General features: G+C 39.8%; 2 protein-coding genes across 3 annotated transcripts in view; both read left to right on the top strand.

The window, feature by feature from the left end:
• The window catches only part of LOC135077475 (F-actin-uncapping protein LRRC16A), a 26828-nt gene extending 13190 nt beyond the window's left edge, over positions 1–13638 (top strand). For both annotated transcript variants that reach the window (XM_063972023.1, XM_063972024.1), the window contains exons 12-22: positions 2119–2270; positions 4437–4552; positions 4623–4694; positions 5901–6072; positions 6453–6588; positions 7260–7452; positions 7787–7905; positions 8353–8473; positions 11856–12186; positions 12620–12691; positions 13462–13638. In XM_063972023.1, coding sequence (XP_063828093.1) covers positions 2119–2270; positions 4437–4552; positions 4623–4694; positions 5901–6072; positions 6453–6588; positions 7260–7452; positions 7787–7905; positions 8353–8473; positions 11856–12186; positions 12620–12691; positions 13462–13628 — 1651 coding nt within the window. In that variant the 3' untranslated portion in view covers positions 13629–13638. The remainder of the gene's footprint in view (positions 1–2118; positions 2271–4436; positions 4553–4622; positions 4695–5900; positions 6073–6452; positions 6589–7259; positions 7453–7786; positions 7906–8352; positions 8474–11855; positions 12187–12619; positions 12692–13461) is intronic.
• On the top strand, positions 13638–21878 carry LOC135077491 (uncharacterized). The gene is made up of 7 exons (XM_063972044.1): positions 13638–13767; positions 14235–14281; positions 14479–14571; positions 15843–15929; positions 18945–19007; positions 19846–19878; positions 20645–21878. Coding segments are annotated over exons 1-7 (342 nt in total). The 5' UTR covers positions 13638–13765; the 3' UTR covers positions 20662–21878.

Genomic DNA, 21878 nt, shown 5'->3' with positions numbered 1-21878 from the left:
AATAAGGTGTATAATGAGGTGTGTGTTAAATAAGGTTTCATTTAGTTATTTAAATATTTTTGGTAGTGTTATTAGAATATTAAAAAGGTTTTATAAATGTCATTTTAATGAATACGTATTTAAAAAAATAATAATTGTCATAGTCGAACAACAATCGATATGAATCGATTCTTACCGATAAGATTCATTTTGGCAACACTGAAATGAGTGTTAAAGACAGGAAGTTGTAATTATCACATAAAGTACTATTTAAATTGGATTTTTATAAAGGCAAATTGATACAAAGTTACACTAAGTGAATACTTTAAAAATTAATTAAAAATTTTTGGCAAATTCATATTTTCATTAGCATCTTGTCCACGCCAGGCCAGAAATGAACATTGTCCTTTAGGTCCTATCTCTGGAAAATCTGTAAGTCATAGACAATATTCATAGATAATAATCTGTAAATTTTATCGATTTTATTTCAAGTATTCAATTATTTCAATGACCATTAATTACTTTGATAATATTAATTTAAAATAAAATATAAACGAGGTTATATTCAACAATCTATTTTTTCTTCATTGAATGCAACAACACACTTTGCGAAGAAGTCTTTGAATTCAGAGCCCCGGTTACGGTAATTTTTAACGTCTCGAATCCAGACGCGTTTCTGATTCTGCAATACGATTGGTCAAAACAGCTGACGTACGCTGTTGAACGACCAATCGTATCGCAGAATCGAGAAGCGTGTCTGGATTGGAAACGTTAAAAGTTACCGTAATCGGGGCTCAGCTTTATTATACAGACGAGTGTCACATAAATAAGGCATTTCGACCACTTTTCGACTGGTTTACGATTTTATTGTGCACTTTGTCTAGACCGACAGTATAATTTAAATTATATTTCCTAAACAAATAAAAAAGGGAAATTTAAATTTTCTTTGATTAAGAAGATCCTATTTTGACGATCACATTACTGATCACAACTATTCACAACATCAATTAGAAGAGGGATTGATCTTAACTATACAAACGATCTTTAAAAATCTAATAATCGTCTGTCGCAGTCCGTAAATGACATTTACAGATGCGATTAACGAGAGATTTTGTCGCATCACTAGTAGATCAACTGACATAGACTAAAAATTCGTCAATGTCAGTTGGCCATATTTGTTTACATTTAGGGAAATTTCTAAAGAACTAAGGTATAGGTATTTATACAGGATTAGACGCCATTGTGATTGATAAATGGTCACGTGATTTCGTCGCGCGATCATTTAGCAAGCTTATGCCAATAAAGACGATGAATAGGAATAGGCGCCTTCTCACGAGCGATTTTTCAGCGGGGAGAACTCGCACAGCAGTTTGCTTTGCAGTAATATCGCGGAGTATACCCCACGAGTTAGCAGCGCGCAAATCGCCCGTGTGAAGACGCCCAATAACCTGATGATGATTATTATGAGCGATAATTGATTATCACTTGCCCGTGTTCTGTATTTGTAAAAATGCTTAACGTAAGATAGGTATCACGGTATTTCCCTGCGCATTATTTTAAGGAATATCGAACTCGAGTCGGTGTCTCCTCGAAAGAATGCGCGATGCGTCCGCGGAAGACTGAGAAATGCTGAGCGGGAGTCTACTGGCGCAGTGGCTCAGTGATTATTTTTGTTCTTGTTGTGTTGTTGAAGTTTATATGTGTCAATAAAGTTTATATTTGTATGATGGTTGCCGCAGGAGCCTGGCGCATTATTTTAAGGAATATCGAACTCGAGTCGGTGTCTCCTCGAAAGAATGCGCGATGCGTCCGCGGAAGACTGAGAAATGCTGAGCGGGAGTCTACTGGCGCAGTGGCTCAGTGATTATTTTTGTTCTTGTTGTGTTGTTGAAGTTTATATGTGTCAATAAAGTTTATATTTGTATGATGGTTGCCGCAGGAGCCTGGCGCATTATTTTAAGGAATATCGAACTCGAGTCGGTGTCTCCTCGAAAGAATGCGCGATGCGTCCGCGGAAGACTGAGAAATGCTGAGCGGGAGTCTACTGGCGCAGTGGCTCAGTGATTATTTTTGTTGTTGTTGTGTTGTTGAAGTTTATATGTGTCAATAAAGTTTATATTTGTATGATGGTTGCCGCAGGAGCCTGCTGCTGGGGCTGGCGTGCAACGAGAGCGCGACGGGCGTGGCGCTGAACCTGGCGGGCGTGCTGGCGTCGGCGCAGGCGGCGCACGTGCTCGAGTCCTGCATCCACGGCGTGCGCTGCCTCACCTCGCTCGACCTCTCCGACAACAGTGAGCCTCACGATATCTCAGAAACTATAAGAGTAGGCGCACACCGTTGATTTTTAGTTGGCCGATAGTTGTGCCCGATTTTAATTTGTATGAAGAATCGGCCAAATCGAATCGGCGTAGTGTGCGCACTTCCATAAATGCCCATACTGATCAAATGCCCGACTAAACTATCGACCGACGAAAAATCAACGGTGTGCGCCTACTTTAAGTGCTAGGAGTCTTAAATATTGCATTCCTTTTAGCCTAGGCGCAGACCACCGATTTTTAGCTGGCCGATAGTTGGGTATGGAGATGTATGAAAGTGCGCGACATTACAGCACCTATATGATATTGGCTGATTCTTTATATAAATTAGAACCGGGCCCAACTATCAGCCAACTATCGGTGTCTGCACCTAGGCTTAGAACGTAGGTGCTCACTAAAACGGGATTTTGCAAAATTCAACCCCTTAGGGGGTAAAACGATCCACGCGTTGCCGCGGGCGGATCCACGGCGTGCGCTGCCTCACCTCGCTCGTGCTCTCCGACAACAGTGAGCGTCATATCGTCAGCTTGTTGTTTCAGCCAATATCGTCAGCTTAATAATAATTATCAAACTACTTATGTCCATTTGTGCAAACGAGGAAATAAAAACTGTTTATTTTTTCATAGCCAAGGTACTAATCGAAACATAATAATGTACTTATTGAAATAGTAAAATAAGGGACTTGAAAGGTATTCCAATCGATAGATCTCGAAATTTTACACTAGATGGCATTAAAAGTAATTTTTCGTATTTTTTGGAGTTACGTACCTAGTTTGAAAATTAGACGATATTATGTGGGCTCAGGAGGCCACTGGAGCCCGAGCTACTTTTATATGGGGTGTCGCATTAGAACGATGCTGCAGCCATTTTTATAATAAGAAGACGTGCAGCGCAGTGCTGCTTATACCACAGAATAATAATAAGTACTACGTACAGAAGTTTTACATCGCGAAAGTATTTAAAAAAAATTATGCTCAATGTCATTAACAATATGGTGTAATTTAGCCTGTCTCAAGAGTCAAGCACCATTTTGTTGACAAACGTCAGTGATCGGCACTGCGCCGAAGCTATAGGGCTAACTTCGGTAAAATGATGTGACGTGAGGTGCCAAACTGCGGAAAATGGCGGAGGAAATACATGATTTAGCATGAATTATCATGAATAATATTAACTACTTATTTACCTCTCAGTGTCTTGAGGCAACTCAAAAAAGTACATTCTGTGTTTTTATTATTATTTAGGCAGTTAAATACTGCACAGTATTTAGTACACCATTTTCTTTATTTTCTCCCATCATACACAATGCACATACACATGCGTGCGTGAGTCAATGTTCGCTCGTATGTGAGGCCTTGTCGAATAGTATCCTGTAGGTGGGCCATCGTGCGTGTTTTGTTTTCGATGTAAACTCGCGGAGATGAACAGGCCTGCTATAAGTGCTAGGAGTCTTAAATATTGCATTCCTTTTAGAACGTAGCTGCGTAGGTGCTCACTAAAACGGGATTTTGCAAAATTCAACCCCTTAGGGGGTAAAACGATCCACGCGTAGCCGCGGGCGGATCCACGGCGTGCGCTGCCTCACCTCGCTTGACCTCTCCGACAACAGTGAGCCTCACCTCTAGTCTTAGGCTGGTTTTAGAATCGCGCTGACAGCGGAAATGTAGCGAAGCTTCAGCGCCGAGCGATCAGCGTCACTCAGGAACGTTTCCGACGATCAGCGAGCAACCAGCACGATTCTAAATATGACGTGAGCCCTGAGGGCCACCGTATCATTGATACTTCCCACTGTACCATCTTTCTACGTGCTTGCGTCGCATCGCGCTGCGCAGACTGGCGAGATGATGATGTTTGAAAGACGCTAATGTGGGGGACGCCTTATACGGCGCTATGCCCCTATGTAGCTATAATTATTTACTGCCCACCTTAATGTTAAATTGTGTATGAAAAGCTGACTCAATTTCGGTTCTTTGAATGACAATAGTGAATACAAACATAATACAAATAGAATACTACCTACACGTATAGAATAAAACTACGGGAAAAGACTAGTAGATTGAAAGTGCATAAAATGTATTCTAATGAACTGATGGTCCTATCTCCTATACATTATACCTACAAAACATTGAATTTTTCTGTTTCTAGGTATGGAGTTTGAATTGTCTGGCATCGTGAGAGCTATAGGAAAGAATCATTCCATCACACATTTATCACTAAGCAAATTGACGGGGAAAAGATCGTATGCGCCGCCTCTAATACAAGTAAGTAAAGTTCAATTTTCAATATCAAATATTAGTTTGGACATGTCAATAATTGTTCTATTTATTTCAGGCTCTAGTCCACGTTCTTCAAGAACCAGATACCGCCTTGACTTCATTAGATCTCAGTGATTGTAAACTTAAGGTAAGATATTTTCCTCAATAAAATTGAATGTAACAACGAGACTATGCGTTGAACTCGACCTTAAAAATAAAATAAAATAAAATAATAGCACATAATTCATCAATGATAGATGATAGTGTCTCACTTTATCACAGATATCGTATTGTTAAAAAAAGATGAGTAATGCACACGGTCAGACGAAACATCGATAATACAAGAAGGTAAAATCGTGTATTATTAGAATTAAACACACCTCTTTATCTGTGCCAAATATAGGATATTATATGTGAATTATTAAATTCTAAAACAGGTGCTATTTCGTATTAAGGAAGTGATATAGGTTTGAGCCTGCCAATTTATAGTCCAAATTATAATTATTGTAGAAACATTCCTATTATATTATTATACTATACTATATTAATGTATTGTTTAAACATCGAATAAAATAACTATTTACCTAAAACATTGGAATATAAATTAATAAACAACCATCTACCACTACTAATCACCTTACGCCAAGCTAAACAATTTTTATTATCGCAAGTAGATAAAACGGATAAACAGAAAAGTAAAACATTATTCAGTATCAATTTAAACTTCTATGAGTCATTGCAAAAACATTTGGCCTCAGTGGTAAAATAACCAAAATTAAACTTATTTAAACTTTCTTCTTCTTGACCATAATTGTTATGTAACAGACAAACTGTGGGGTTACTCTCAAAAAACGTTATCCGAAGTTTCGAATGTTGCCATCCCTCTCATGCAAAACGAGATGCCATTATGAGCGACGGTGACAGATAGACCCGAAACTACGTAAACAACATTTCGAATAGCCCTCTGTGCTTAGTGCGAGTTTATACTAAACGTCATCGTTAGCGAGTACGTCAAAAAAATCTTTTCCGACTTTCCGCTAGGGACGCTGTACATACGTTTTATATATTTTTTTTACGCAGTCGTTAGCGATGACGTTTATTAATGTAAACTTACACTAACACGGCCGGTTCACACATGTCTCCGTTTTTACTGTTCCGTTTTATCGTGTACGTTTTTTTTTCGGCAATGTATGTATTACTGTATACAGAATACTGTGTCATGTGTGAAGTCGCTCATACAACTACATACGCCATCGACGAAAAAAAACGTACACGATAAAACGGAACAGTAAAACGGAGACATGTGTGAACCGGCCGTAAGCACACTGCTGATCCATCTTATTTTAACTTGTAGGGAGACCTATACGGGTTGTTGAACGCCTTGGGCGGGGCTCGCCGCCTGCGCTCGCTCGACGTGGGAGGCAACCTGGCGGGCGACGCCGGGGCGCGGCTGCTAGCGAAGGCTCTCCAGTGCAACTGCACTCTGCACACCCTGTATATCGACCGCAATGCGTTCAGCTTGCAAGGTAAGGCTACCGTACTGTACGATTTACATTTAATGGTTCAAAATTATTTATAGATGTGTAGGTATTCTGTTTAGACATAAATATATTGAGTTAGCGTAGTATTTGAACGCCTTTAATTATTCGTTGTTTATTTATTTTATAAACCAATAATGCATATTGATAAGAACACTATTAGTAAAGATATAATCTCATGTAACCTAGAAACAGGTTTTTCTTCAAAGATCTTACATATTATTAGATGTGTTAATTATAAGACATAATAAAAATAGAAAAAAAATAGAGATAATATAACATTTATTTGGTTTTGATTCCTCAAGGATTTTACAGTACATGATCCGAATTTGAACAAATGACAATCAACGAGTATGTTTATTGTTTAGGTTTGACGGACATCGCGATGGCGCTGCGTCGCTCGGTGAGCGTGCGGCGCGTAGAATTCCCCGGCTGCGACGCGGCGGCCGGCGGCCGTGCTGCCAGCGAACGTGTCGCTACGCTGTGGCGGGAGCTACACGAGAGGTATGACATTGACAAGATATACAGTGTGAGTCACGTTAAAGTGTACATATGAAAATAGATGAAATTAGACCTATTTTTATCGACAAAAAAGAGGGCAAATTTTTTTTGAGATTTTTTTTTAATTTTTTATAGAATTTTTTTTCTTCCAATTACTTATTGTAAAGAAAACGTTATAACTTTTAAACTAAGCGGTACATCCTGATAAAATAAAAACAGTAATAATGCTAAATAACAGGCGATACTAAAAAAATACATAAAATACACAAAAAATGCCAACAAATAATACAAAATGATACTTTTTGAAAAAAATCTGCTTTTAAATTCGTGTTTTTTTGGTTATTTGATAAATTTCTCCAAAAAATGCCCCTATAACAGGTGGTTTTTATTACTTTGTATTATTCTCCATCATATTATCTTTGTAAAACCAAAAATCGCATGTCTCTATCCCCATCACAACATTTGCTATGATCGTCAGACAGCACGTACCTACATACATTACATAAACTACTACTGCAACGCCACTACTAATGTGACGTGAAAATCATTTTTCTTTGTATTAAAAAGTTATTTATACAATTGATCAAAAATTCTTTGTTATTTTGAATAACAACAATGATTTAAATTAACGATGCAATTTACTGTAATAATTTTTATTTTTTCTGCTAAAACAGATTAGCAGGCAACGCCACCGGCGCTCAATCCCACCGACTCCGAGCGTTGGCCTTAGAACGCGCGTGGGCGGGGGGCGAAGCCGCGGCCGCTTTAGCAGCCCAAGCTGCAGCCGCCTTGCCCCCTCCACCGCTGCCGGCGGCTTTGGAGAGAGCCGCCGCCGCTGCCCATCACTTGCTGCATCAGTACTTGCAGGTTAGTGGGTATAGTACGCTAGCAAAGTAGCTACGAAACAAGATAAAGCCACTCCTGCTCAAGCTTTAAGTTTTAGCCAATCTGCGTGGTTCGGGGGAGAATCGCGGCTCTTCAACTTTTTTTTAAGATTACATACATAGGCTGCCTATCCACTGCAACTGGAGCGGAGATGAGAGAATAGGATTGCTTGAAATCTTCGCTCCCATGCTCCTGTTAGGCTATCCTCTCCAGTATACAAGCAGCCTTTACTCGAAAGCATTGAGTCAAATGTCAACTGCTACTTGTCAAAATCTCATGACGCCTATATTCACGCAATCATATTTCCCGTCATTAGAGATGCGGCGAAGTGTTCGCCGCGATGGGAGGCGGCGGCAGCAGCGGCGAGCTGGTGACGCTGCAGGCCGTCCGCGACGCCATGGCGCCCTGCTCCACCACGCTGCAGGATCTACTCAAGTAAGGAAACATTGTTTGGTATTCCAAAATGTGAAACTTTACTAATAATTATCATCATTTATTTTCAATATAAAACAATTACATTTTCGTATAACATTGGGCTCCACACTAGGCAAGCCTGTGTCGTGGAGACCACTATACAACGTACGAAAGATATTCTCTTTATCATCAGTCTCTTACTGCCGCCGAACTACGTCTTTTGACTTAGAGCCAGGTGGCAACTGGCGGTGGCGTGGTTAATATTTCTCTACATTTAATACCCACTTGAAGTAGTTGCCAATAGTGGTTTTCTAATAAGTAATGATGGTAACACAATGCAAAACTTATTTTAGGGATAACGGCCGGTTGTCAACTTAACAATAATGTTATAGATATGATTGTTAATTAAATAAATAAATTAATAATATTTCTTACTTATCAATGTGTAATATATGTTTTTTTTTACAGTGAAGCCGTAGAGAGTCTAGCTCTATCTGCGTGTGAGAGCGTGGACGGTGGGGACAGCGAGCCCATCCAAAGCGTGGACCCAGATATTCCTGATCTACTTACACCCATTTCGCATTCTGGGGTAAAAAATGTTTTCTTATTTACAGTTTTATTTATAGTTTTATGGTACCCATAAGTATTTTTGTCGTACTTTTGTTTTACTGCAAAATATACAATGTATTCATGCGTCTATAATTTCACGCTATCACAGAAGTTGGACTATTTGAATTTGGTAAGTAGAAATTTATTATGTAAAAGCCAGTGAATCTGTTATTTTCGAAATAAATTCTCGCGGTATACGAACCAAATATAGCGCTCATTGTACGAGATTAGTTTATTTTTGCGCATCGTATCGTTCTCTAAAAATTGTTTGTGATGTTCCGTTCACTATAGTATTTTCTACTATAGTGTACATGTTTAATTTTTTAGGAATATTAGTATGTTGTCTTGCACATAAATTTTCCTGAATTTTCTTTGCTATAAACCTCACGGAGCCCGAGATCTTTCCAACGAATGCAAAACCGTGGAAATCGGTTCGTGCGTTCTGGAGTTATAGCGTCAGAAAGGAAAACCCGACTTATTTTTATATAGTAGACTAGCTTTCCGCCCGCGGCTTCGCCCGCGTGGAATTTTGTCTGTCACAGAAAAACAATATCGCGCGCGTATTTGCTCACCGTTTAGACCTACCCTGGACTACGACAAACATTTTAAAACCAAAATCAGCTCAATCGGCCCAGCCGTTCTCGAGTTTTAATCAGACTAACGAACATCAATTCATTTTTATTTATATCGTCACCGTCGTGGCAGAATTAAATAACTGACACTTTTGGCAAAAATCACTTTTTTGACTTTTTGTATAGTAGAAAGTGTTACCTATATTTTGGTCTTACTCTCGTGGCAATATCTATGATATTTCCAAAAAGATATCTTCAGTTTAGTGAAACTATTGACCATAAATTACAACTCTGTTTGTTGTAAAATTTACCTGGCAAAACTGAATAAGTGACTTTATTTAATTCTGGCACAACTCACTGCAAAACATTGCTTCAAAATACTTGTACTAAGAAAGTCAATAAGTGACTTTATTTAATTCTGCCACAACTCAATTCGAAACATTGCTTCAAAATACTCGTACAATTGTGTTTTTGATTTATTTCATTTTTGTAACATTACTTTAAATGTTACTTTTAATTTCAATGTTCATTACTCAGATGTTAAACCTTCATCATCATCATCATTTCAGCCATATAGGACGTCCACTGCCGAACATAGGCCTCCCCCAATGATTTCCAATATGACCGGCTGGTAGCGGTCTGCATCCAGTGCTTTCCTGCTACCTTTATGAAGTCCACGTTGTGATTTTCGGTAGGTGCCCTCCACTCCAGAACCTTGCTGCCCCATCGTCTCGTCAGTTCTGCGTACTATGTGCCCTGTCTCTTGTACAGAAAAACTGAGCATAGCCCTCTTCAAAGCACGCTGGGCAACTTGAGTAAGAGGCCGCGTTCCCGAGCCGTCATCAGTGGTAACACATACAGATTGTAGATTTTTGTCTTTAGGCACTGAGATATTTTGGACGAAAGGATGTTGTGTAGTTTCCCGAATGCTTCCCAGCCGAGTTGGATTCGACCTCTTTCTCTACCTAGCTGAAACGTTTGTCCGAGGTAGACATACTTGTCAACAATCTCAAGATTCGAGCTCCTAACCAACAAAAGCTTTCGACAAAAGCTTCGTTTTTTGGGAGACTAAGGTCTTCGAGCATTGTGCCGAGGTCTTCCAGTGATTTTGCCATGACCACACAATATCTTTGGCAAACCGAAGCTGAATGATGTACTCGTCGTTGATGTTTGTGCCGAATCCTTTCTATTCAAGGAGTTTGAAAGCGTCTTCCAATGCAGCGGTGAATAGTTTCGGAGATCCGGAGATATAACATCTCCCTCATGCCTCGCTGCAGAGGAATCGCCCTCGTACTCCACTCCTGTACTCGGACCAACATGGTGGCGTTTCTGTACAAGCACTTCAGCACCTCGATATGTACCGACACTTTTCAGAAACCGGCTTGTTCGGGAGGCTAGAAGTCATAGAACCTACGCGCGAGATCATTCGTGATAACTTTCGCAAACAGCTTGTAGACATGACTCAGAAGCGAGATGGGTCAGTAATTCTTCAGCAAGGTTTTATCCCCTTTCTTGAAAAAGAGTACCACCACGCTTCTGTTCCATGCCTCTGGCGTTGTTCCCTGGAGTAAGACGAAGTTAAATAGTCTCTGAAGGACCGAGGTTATCCCGTCATGACCCGGTGCCTTGTTGTTCTTTAGGTGTTTGAGAGCCATCCTAATCTCGTATAGGCTGATAATGCTGATATCCACAATATCTTCGTCGAGGTATATAGCTGTCCATAAAACTTTTCAATCTCACCCAGAACCTCGGCTTTTATTGGCGTTACACCACCTTCCGCAGTCTTCAGCTTCGTCAGCTAGCTTCGCCCAATAGAGCTGTCTCTAGCGAACATTTTCGAGCCTTGGTTCCGCTCTATCGCCTCTTTAATACTATTTGTATTAAAGTTGCGAACATCATGTCGCAAGGACTTCCATATCTGTCTATTGAGCTGCCGATGTGCCTTAGCGTCAACGGAGATCTGCAGTGACATTGAACTTCGTTCTGCCATGACGTTGATGGTAAGATATCCCTATTACAGTTTTATTGTTTTTGGATTATTTTAATTTTGATATTCATTTTGATGTTGGTTCTCTCAATTTAATTTTAATGTTATAGGAATCTGATGTTGATGGTTACCATACCAATTTGTTAAACATTTATAAGTATGTAATAAGCAGGTATATTCTAGTATTATTTAACAATTTTACAGATTTTGACTAAAATCGCATTAACAAAACAAATAAAATAAAATGAATAAATCAACATTTAGGTCAATAAAAGTGTGGCAAAATTAAACAAGTGTACTTATTCGATGGAAATATTCGTTTTTGTAATACCTTGGTTGTGGCAAAACTAAATAAGTGACATGCAAAAACTAAATAACTGCAACTTAGTTGTAAAATACGGTTGTGGCAAAACTAAATAATTACATTTTTATTTTTTTTATTTGAAATAATACAAAATAACATCATCGAAGAATATTGATTTAATAAAGGTAAATTTGCTGTATAAAATATCAAAAGACCGACAGTAAAATATTTTTACCCTTAAAAGTTATCGCCATTTTTAACGAAAAAAATCACAAAAACGTGAATATCTCGCAACTTTGGTTTTGTCAGTTATTTAATTCTGCCACGACGGTGACGATATAGATAGATGGTCCCCTCGTGCTAAGCTAAAATAATATGCTTTTGTTACGTATGGGTTTGAACCAACAGGATCTAGGCAACGGATCTCGAGTCAGCCAATCCGACACCTAAAGAGTAAAGGTTAATTTCGCTTTATTAATTTTCTTAACTGGTTTTTCAGGCCACGCCGCTCGGCTGCCGGCGGCGCGAGCGCGGCGGGCGGCGCGTGCGGCCCAAGTCGGTGGCGGAGCAGCAGTGCAGCAGCAACGAGATGCTGTCGCTGCCGCCGCTGCACGCCGAGGCCGCCGACGCGCTCGCCGACCTGCCCGCGCACACGCTGCGGCACCTCGTCAAAGGTACCCACGTGACGTCACAGCGGCGCGTGCGGCCCAAGTCGGTGGCGGAGCAGCAGTGCAGCAGCAACGAGATGCTGTCGCTACCGCCGCTGCACGCCGAGGCCGCCGACGCGCTCGCCGACCTGCCCGCGCACACGCTGCGGCACCTCGTCAAAGGTACCCAGTACCCACTCTCTGCCGCGAACTGTATACGTGCGTATGACCAGAGTAAATACAATGCGGGCACGCACACACTGACAAAATTTAGCGTGGATTAGCGGTGAGGTGCGCTGATCAGTGTGTGCGTGCGCGCCGCATACGTATTGGCGCGCGCTCACATACAAACCGCACACGGTGCGTTTCTATGAAGGTGACCTGTCTACTCATTTGTATTTACTCTGGTATGACGCACAACCCGGTCGAGTTAGCACGCCTGGCGGCCGTGACGTCACATCGGCGCGAGATGTCCAAAAATGAACCGTCCCAGCTATGACATCGTCAGGAGGGCGCTGCTGTCTATACTGGATTATTAGTTCTGATTTTTCCCACGTTCCTTCCCTTCCTATCCTTTTGTAATCATGTTTATATGAACAAAAATTTCTGTTAACAGGTCGACCCAGACGAGCAAAAACACGAGCGCCGTCACGCCCTATTACCGATCAGTCACAAGACATCGATGAAGGTATCTATTGTTCTAAAACTTGTTATTGTATCCTAGATTAAGACAATACAATCACAATAACTCACTCGTCGAATCCAACTCGGCTGGGCAGCGTTCGGGAAGCTTCGCGAAATTCTCACGTCCGAAATACCGCAGTGTCTCAAGTCAAAAGTATTTGACCAGTGTGTGTTGCCAGTGATGGTGTATGGCTCTGAGACGTGGTCGCTTACTATGGGCCTCATAAGAAGGCTCAAGGTCACCCAAAGAGCGATGGAGCGTGCTATGCTCGGAGTTTCCCTGCGTGATCGAATCAGAAATGAGGAGATCCGTAGGAGAACCAGAGTGACTGACATAGCCCGCAGAATCGCTAAAATCAAGTGGCAGTGGGCGGGGCACATAGCTCGAAGAGCTGATGGCCGCTGGGGCAGGAAAGTTCTTGAGTGGCGACCACGAGCTGGAAGACGTAGCGTGGGCAGGCCTCCCACTAGGTGGACCGACGATCTGGTGAAGGTCGCGGGAAGTACCTGGATGCAAGCGGCGCAGGACCGGTCTTTGTGGAAATCCTTGGGGGAGGCCTTTGTCCAGCAGTGGACGTCTTTCGGCTGAAACGAACGAACGAACGAATCACAATAACAATAACAAAATTGTCGCGTAAAGCCAATATGTATGTATGTTCACATCAGGTGCGATTGTGGTCAAATACCTGCCTTGTTATGCATAAAAAAAAGTTATCTGTTCGCTTGCCGTGTAACACTCTGGTATCGTAAATAACTAGTGTTGTGCGTTGGCAGGTCTGGACGAGTTTTGGCGCACTTGCCGCACACCGCCGGGCAGCGAGGAGGCGTCGCTGTCGACGCGCACGCCGCTGACGTCACGCTCGCTGCACTCGCTGTCGTCGCTGGCCTCGCCCTCGCCGCTGCGCCACTCGCCCACGCTGCAGCGCGACGACACCATGTAAGTGCCGCCCGCCGCCGCAGCGAGGAGGCGTCGCTGTCGGCGCGCACGCCGCTGACGTCACGCTCGCTGCACTCGCTGTCGTCGCTGGCCTCGCCCTCGCCGCTGCGCCACTCGCCCACGCTGCAGCGCGACGACACCATGTAAGCGAAGACGAGCTGGTGTAAAAGTATTTTAAACGACATGTGTGACGTCACAAGGGACAATATTAGAGCCAACAATACCCCAACGATTTAGGCATGGAACTGCCGATTTGAGATTTTTGGAAGGACGACAGTTTGATGCTTGTCCATTTCAGCCAAATGACGTCCAGTCGTCCACTGCTGAACAAACATCTTCTCCACAGATTTCTAACGCTCGGTCCTGCGTTAACCGCATCCAGGTGCTTCCCGTGACCTTCACCTAGATCTTCCATCCACTGAGTGAGAGGACTGCCTACATTACGTTTTCCAGTCCGTGGTCGCCACGCCACTCAATAACATACTTTTCTGCCCCAACGCGTATCAGATTTACAACCCATATGCCCTGCCCACTTCCACTTCTGTTTGTCAACCAGGTACTTACCCGACGATATAATTTGTATTCCTAACATCATATTTTATTTTTGCAGGTACAGCGTTACATCTGGAGAGAGCACGCCCGTGTTATTAGAATGTGGTGAGTATCATTACATGTTGGAATCACATGAGTAATCTTAACATATTACATGACTGTTTTTATTAAAGATGAACCCATTTAAGATGTGATCTGAACCCATGAAAATCATTCATGTGTCCATTACATTTTGAAATTGCGTATAAATGAATGCGATCCGTCGATAAAAGAATAAGATTTATTCTGACCACCAATTACAGAGGTGTCCCGCTGCAAGTCTTCCGACAACGTAGGAGCCAAAGCGCCCACCACGCCGCCGCCATCGCGCTCCTCAGACAACGTCAACACCATGGGTAAGGTCACCAATAATGTTTTATACTCGTGGAACTCGATGCTAATAGAATCTTATAAGTGTAACACAACAGTATCTTGATTATAATGCTAATTGACTGCAAAAAAATGGACCACGTCAAAGCAAACAATATATTTCTCTTTTCTTGTTGATCACAAAAGGCACAAACCACACAAGTTACCTTTTAGATCATATTTACTTTTTAAAATGCTGGCACGGCGCACTTTTCTATTTTTATTATAAGATTTTCTTCTCTTTTAAGCGATTATTATGGAATTGCCGTGTAATATCATATTCATATACCTACCAAAAATTGAGGTAAAAAGGCGAACTTAATGCTGTGTGGAATACCAGTTAACTTCAATGTTGTCTCATTTATTATACAGAAACAATTAAAAGAAATTCATTTGTAATTCTTCAAAATCTCATACCAAACGACAATTTCATAGGGAGCACCTAAAATGCGCAGTTATATACCAATATTCTACTAGCATCGACAAATGTCAGCTTCAAAGCTTAATTTGTCCTTTGTACACTGTGATCGTCCATTCACTGTGTGGGTATGAGCTACACGGCTTCTGTGCTGTCCAGTCGGCTTAGAGTGAAGCTACTGCTGGCCTACAGAATTACGCCTGTCGCCGCTAATATCGTTATATGTATGCACACAACCATCACATTTTTCGACGCTTATTAAAACGGATATGGATATGGAATTCAGAATGTTTGGATCACTCATCAATCTAATTATCAAATCAACCGTTACTCATACTACGTTAATAATGACAATACATATCATAATTTTTACACATTAATCAAAACCATGAATATTATGATTCAGTCATAAATTACAAATTACGAAATAACTTCATAATATTTTAAACTCATTGCACTGGAACTGTTAAAGTTGGAGTTTAGTCTGTTTTTTGTTTACAATTAAAAATATCGTAGAACTCAAGATGAAATGCAACATCGAGTCTCGTAACTGTTCCACGTCAATCAAGCCAATGCTTATACATAGATGACCCACGCTGAACTGTCCCACCAAACTCAATGACAGGGGGGCGCTACCATCATTCAACTATATGGTTTCCAATATGGCAAAAATCGGAACCAGCGATCCGGTATTGACGGTGGCGCCCCACTGTCAATGTCATAGATAGGACAGTTCAGTATTTTGGAACTATAAGCATAGCTTCGGAAAATGTGAGTTGTGTGGGCGTGGCATACGCGTTGCGTGGGCGTGGCGTGAGTCGTGAGCGTGCGTGTGTTCAGGGAACGGCTGCGCGCGCACGCCGGGCAAGGCGCGGCCGTGGTCCGTGGCCGGCAACCCCGACGCCAGCGCCGCCGCCTGCACCACAGGTAAACTAACGCTGTGCTTGTAGCTGATGGATGTGAGCTGTGTTGTGTTTATGGGGCTACTAAACTCAAACGCCGTTTTGGATCAGTGGGCTGAGTGTGAGTTTACATCAAACGCGCTCACTAAAAAATGTATGAAAATACTAGTCTTTGATAGTTTCCCGCTAGGAGCGCTGTACAATCCGTCATACATTTAATGTCATTTTTTGACTCAAACTGACTGAAAAAACACACTCAGCCCTCAGTGTGAAAATCACTCAAATAGACGCCGCCATAGTCACTATGGCTATGTTCAAACGGCGAATATACGACTAAATTTTTCAAGTATACAGATTACATTTACAAATTACGGATGAGATTTTTTACGTGGGATAGTCTTTTAAACGACAACCATTTTCATTCGATTGGATGTTACATTTGTGTGTGATGCGACATGAACATTTAAGCGCCACTGCGTGTTATATTAGATACTATCTTACGGCAAATTCCTACGGGATACAAGAAAAAATAAATTCTTTGATAGAATACCTATTTTACTTGAGCACAAATTAATTTCTTTCTATTGTTACTATTTTTATGAAAAATCTCGTTTACGGTTGTACAAGTCCCTGATTGAAAAGGTAAACGAGAACAAACTGCTGTCTGAACTTAGCTGTAGTGACAACATATCCGATCGAAAACAGCGTTAGGGATTACTCCAAGTCTAGTAGAGTGGAGAACGCTTTTACACTATGTGAAATAGCGGTATCACGGTTTTAATTTCCACGTCTAGTACATTTTGGGATATTTCAAAATATTTTTTTTAATCAGTTTTTGTATTCATGATGAAATGATATATTTTATGAATATTGTCAATTAACGCAGTAACGCTAGTTTCACACGATTGGCGGGCAGCTATTGAGCTTAATGTGTAAGCGTTCTTACTTACAATTTATATTTTTAAATCAAAATATGCTCATATTTCTAGTCAAGACAAATCAAAGTTAGTTTCTTTATTTTATATTTCTTTAATAAAACCACAATCAGTTCTTGTGTTCTAACAATTGTCTTTAATTTTACAGATGAAAGAAAACGTTTCATTTTTACTTTAAATATTTAACCTTTAACCGACGACGTGATTTTTTTGTCACGCCGTCTGCGACGTGCGGTCTGTGGGACCGCTATACCGTTTACTCAAAAAGTAATCATCTCTTGTATAAAAGTATACTGATTTTATATTTTTTGAGAACATTATAGTATTACAAATAAAGATACGTATAATTTGTGAAGAATCAATGTACATTATTTATTTAAATATGGTTAAAACTTTTTTGACCCTTATTTTCATTGAAATTACACTAGAGTTCAATAATACCTGTATAACTTGTAAATTTTAATCAAAGGAAGAAAAACTATACTCCTTCCTAAATATAGTGAACGTAATGAATAAAATAAAAATAAATGACACGTACATTACATGCACAAAAAATATTTTGACGTAGGGTAAACATTAGGCAAAATCAGGACATTTTTTTTACCGCATGTCAAGCATTTTCGGTATGCATAGGTAACACCTGTAAGATAATTTCGTTTTCAATTTAGGTGGACTAAAATGTGCGTCTTTTTTGCAGCTGGTGCAATGAAATCAGGCTAATTTGGAATATCAGAGCCTAGAATACAGGTCACTGTTTGCTTTACCACCCGTTTCGCGGTATTTTTTTACAGACTGCCATCTTTTACAAAATTGTATGTCCTAATATCAATATAACATTAGGAAATGTCTTTTCCTAGGTTTTGGTGGCCCAGGATCCATCATTTTGACGAAAAATGAGTCGTCTAAAACAAAAATGCAAGTCTTAGATTGGTACAAAAATGTCACGTAGTCTGCGACGTGCGGTCCCACAGACCGCTGTTGAACTTTAAATCGAATTATCTTATTAAATCTGCCCTCATCAATGTAACCACTACCTTTAATGGCGTTTGGGCAACTAAACTCGAAGGTACTGAGATGCTCGGGACACGGAAGTAAGTAGAACATTGCAATCCAGAAATTTCAAAAACTGGAGCGGTCTGTGAGACCGCACGTCGTCGGTTAAAGGTTAATAATAATTTAATTGTTTTTTCGAAGTATTCCGTCTGTTTTTTTAGTTTTCTTAATTAAAATCTTAACATGCACGATGTTTTTAATTTCATAGAGTCGGTGTTTGTTCAACTGTGATGCACGATGTTTTTAATTTCATAGAGTCGGTGTTTGTTCAACTGTGATGACTTATTAATTAACGTTAGGCAGGTATTGGATTTATCAAACAAGTAATACATGTTATTAATTTTCTTATACAATTACTAATTATTTCAGAATAAACAGGCATGTTAAGAGACACCTAAAAAACTTGGTATACCGGTACCGGTTATGATTTTTAACTGGCATGTTTTTTGGATTCTTACACACTCATTTTACTGGCTCAGGTGTGTTTGAAAACACTTCAAAATATAATGTACAGTAAATCTTGTAAATTGTTATGTAGAACATATCAAATTTTTGTTTTATCAATTTGTTCGCAAATGATCAGTAACACTTGACGTAAGCAAAGGCTTTGTAACTGATACTCAACATCAGTATACAAATATTACGCTATCAACGGCTGTGTGTGAAGCTAAAAGTAGTATTGTATAACGAGTTTAAGGCTTGAGATTACCAACAGATACTAATAGAGGTTTTACTAAATTATTTTACTGGTCACTAACCACTTGTTATTACTGTTGCGGAACATCTAAAAATATTTGAGATATCGATAGTGCTATCGATACTATCGCCATTATGTAATAGTAACTTTAGTCGATACTCGATAGTATTTTTGCAAAAACTGTCAAAAATCACAATAAGAACAATAGTATCGCAGATCGCTCAAAATGCCCTATCGATACTATTACACATACGGCGATACTATCAGCACTACTTGTTATTCTGGTGAACTTGAGCCTAGTGTTGTAACCGCGCCAGTGTGAGTGGTGTAAGATCCGTGTGGTGGTGGTCTACAGAAGGCGTGGAGGCCTGCGTGGGCGGCAGCATCGTGGGCATCACGCCGGGCGCGGCACTAACCAGTAACCAACTTTCAGACGCTATTCTGTACTGAGCGCTAGTCAATGTCAAGGCTGTATAGGTAAACGCGCGTGCGCTGCTTTTTGTGTGCTATTCTTGTTTTTTTTTTTCAATGTTGTCCCTGGCACCTTTGTTTTTTTTTTTCATATTTGTAAATGGAATGTTTACCCTGTTTTATCAACTTGAGTCACTTTTAGCGGATCTCTTTCTAAACTGTGATCGATTTATGTCCAGTGAAACAACTGTTTCAGCAGCAACCAAAGTGAGAGAGAAACTGGTTCTTCTTTTATTTCTGTAGTTTAGTTAGATAGTTGTTGTGCGCATTGTCAATAGCATTAGGATATAATTTAATTTGCGCAAACAGCTTGAATGCATAAGAAGCGAATATACATAGTGGTATTCGAATCCATCAAAGCAAGCCCATATCAGAGCTTTGTGTACCGTATTCACATGCACATTATTCTTTCATTTTCTGCATGTTTCTTTATTTGTTCCATTTTCCACATTTAAACCATAGTATCAATTATTTATTTTCATACGTAGCAACACCAAAAAGTAGGTATTATCATGTAAAGCATGCCCACAATATTATAAGTATTACATACCTACTTATATAAAATTAAATAAAAATGTAACCCAGGAGAATGGTAATTTACTTAGTGCGTGCGTAGTCAACGTAGTTTATTTGTACCTACTAAGGAGAACAGAGTGGCAAATTCCGTGGCCAAAATCAATATTATTCTGATACCAATGATAAGCCACGCTTTTTCCTCATCTCTTCTCGAACATTTATTATAAATTTTTGAAACTAAATATTTATGAAACTTTATAATTTTTCAGGCTCTATGCTACGAGATCATCCTTTAACTCCAGGTTAGTTTGTGTTTTATTTTAATTGTGTAGACAATAAAAATCGTAGTTAAGATTTTGAAACAATATTCAAGTGCCTACATTACCCTATACCAAGGCTGCTCAACCCAAGGCCCGCGGGCCGCAGTGTGGCCCGCATAAGAATTTTAAGTGGCCCGCGCATGTACAGTATGAAAAAAAAACGCACCAAATTAAAAAGTCCCGCCGCGCACAATACAAACTTTAAGTGCCTTTTCACACGTTCCGGTTGCCGGCTATCCGGCGCCGGGTACCCGGTCGTGAATGTATGGGCATGCCGGATTAATTACGCCGGAACATGTGAAAGCTACGTACCATGCCCATACTCTTCACCACCGGGTACCCGGCGCCGGATAGCCGGCAACCGGAACGTGTGAAAAGGCACTAAGGCTGGGTTGCACCATCTTACTTTAACTTAATCTGTCAAACTACATACAAAAACACCGATTAACGTCATAGTTACGGTCAAAGTTAGGTGGTGCAACTCAGCCTAAGACCTCTCTGAAGTTAGCTGTCATAAATGCAAGTGGCCCATCGTTAACGACTAAATCCACCGTTTGGCCCGACTCTTTAAAAGGTTGAGCAGCCTTGCCCTATACCAATAATTTTTAAAGCAAGTTTTTTGAGCATCTTCTTTCTAAGTAAGTTAACATGATAAGATCGCGCAGTTTGTTGAATTTCTATAGATATTAATCAGAAGAAACCGTCTTATACTATATCACGTCAATAAAATCTTCTATTTTATTTTCAGAGGGAGCCGAAGCCTAAACGAGCTATAGTCGGGAGCGTAGGACGGCGAATGCAGTACGTGATACGTTGAGCAGGGTTCATCCAGATATTACATTAGAACGGATTTTATTATCGGATGCTCACAATTGTGCCAGTTAGAATTTTAACTTTTTAGATGGTAAAATAGCTACCTACTGATTAGTATTCTGATATCGTAATTGATTCGCCATTTAGTTATTATCCATTTGAATAATGGTTTTCATTACTTATTATAAAATAAACGGTCATAATAATAAAATTCCAAGTAACTTAGGATATTAAGGTCTATACATACTAATGACATTTTTATTTACTGTGATTGAGTTAGTATTATGTAAATGTTGTTCGTGGAATATTATTTTATTTGCAGAACCTATGTTTGCTGAAAACTATAATGTGATATGAACTTTTAATTACTAACTGGTTTATTTCGCAATGCCCGCTTCATCAATGTTCTTTATGGATTTAGTCACTATTTATTTAAAAACGTAAACATCTTGTACTATTTGTTATTATTGAGTTATATTTTTATTAGCCTTATCGAGCAATGATGAAATGGGTGCTAAAAACTTTTGCTATATTTCCTCGCTCTTACAAAATCAATTTGACAGAATAATTTGAGGCGTCAACGGATTGGTCTTACCTAGTCATGCTTTAAAAGGCCTATTACACGCACAATCTATCTCAGTTAAGTCTTTTGTGAGAATGAATGTATGTAATTCGTTTTTAATCAATTTTAATGACCGATATCTTCCATCCTATACATTCCTAAATTGTAAAATATTTACCAATATGTGGAAAATAATGAAGTGTGATTTTTAAATGAAGTTCAAACGTAAGGTGAAAATTAGAATAGTACCAACTTGCAGTGATGTGAGGTTCAATTTTACGGTAGTTCGATAAAATATGTAGAGAACGCCCCATACATTTTAAGTGTTCACTAGAGTAAAATAATATTTGTAAAACGATTACATTCATCTGTCTATTGAATACATTAAGCTATCTTTTATTGGCGTTTCTTATGTAAATTAACTAATTATCATAAGTAGATGTATAGTATATTGCTAAATTATTTCATAGTATTTTTATATTCATTCCATTTAGTTGGTTTTATCTAGCTCTTTGGTACCAGACTGATTTTACGGTACTTTTATTTATGGTGCAATTTATGTATAGAGCGTTGTGATAATCGTTTAAAATACATGCAATATACAACA

Source organism: Ostrinia nubilalis, chromosome 13, assembly GCF_963855985.1.
Source record: "Ostrinia nubilalis chromosome 13, ilOstNubi1.1, whole genome shotgun sequence".
Classification (NCBI taxonomy): domain Eukaryota; kingdom Metazoa; phylum Arthropoda; class Insecta; order Lepidoptera; family Crambidae; genus Ostrinia; species Ostrinia nubilalis.
The sequence above is the reverse complement of the archived record's forward strand: the minus strand, read 5'-3'. Positions and strand labels throughout refer to the sequence as shown.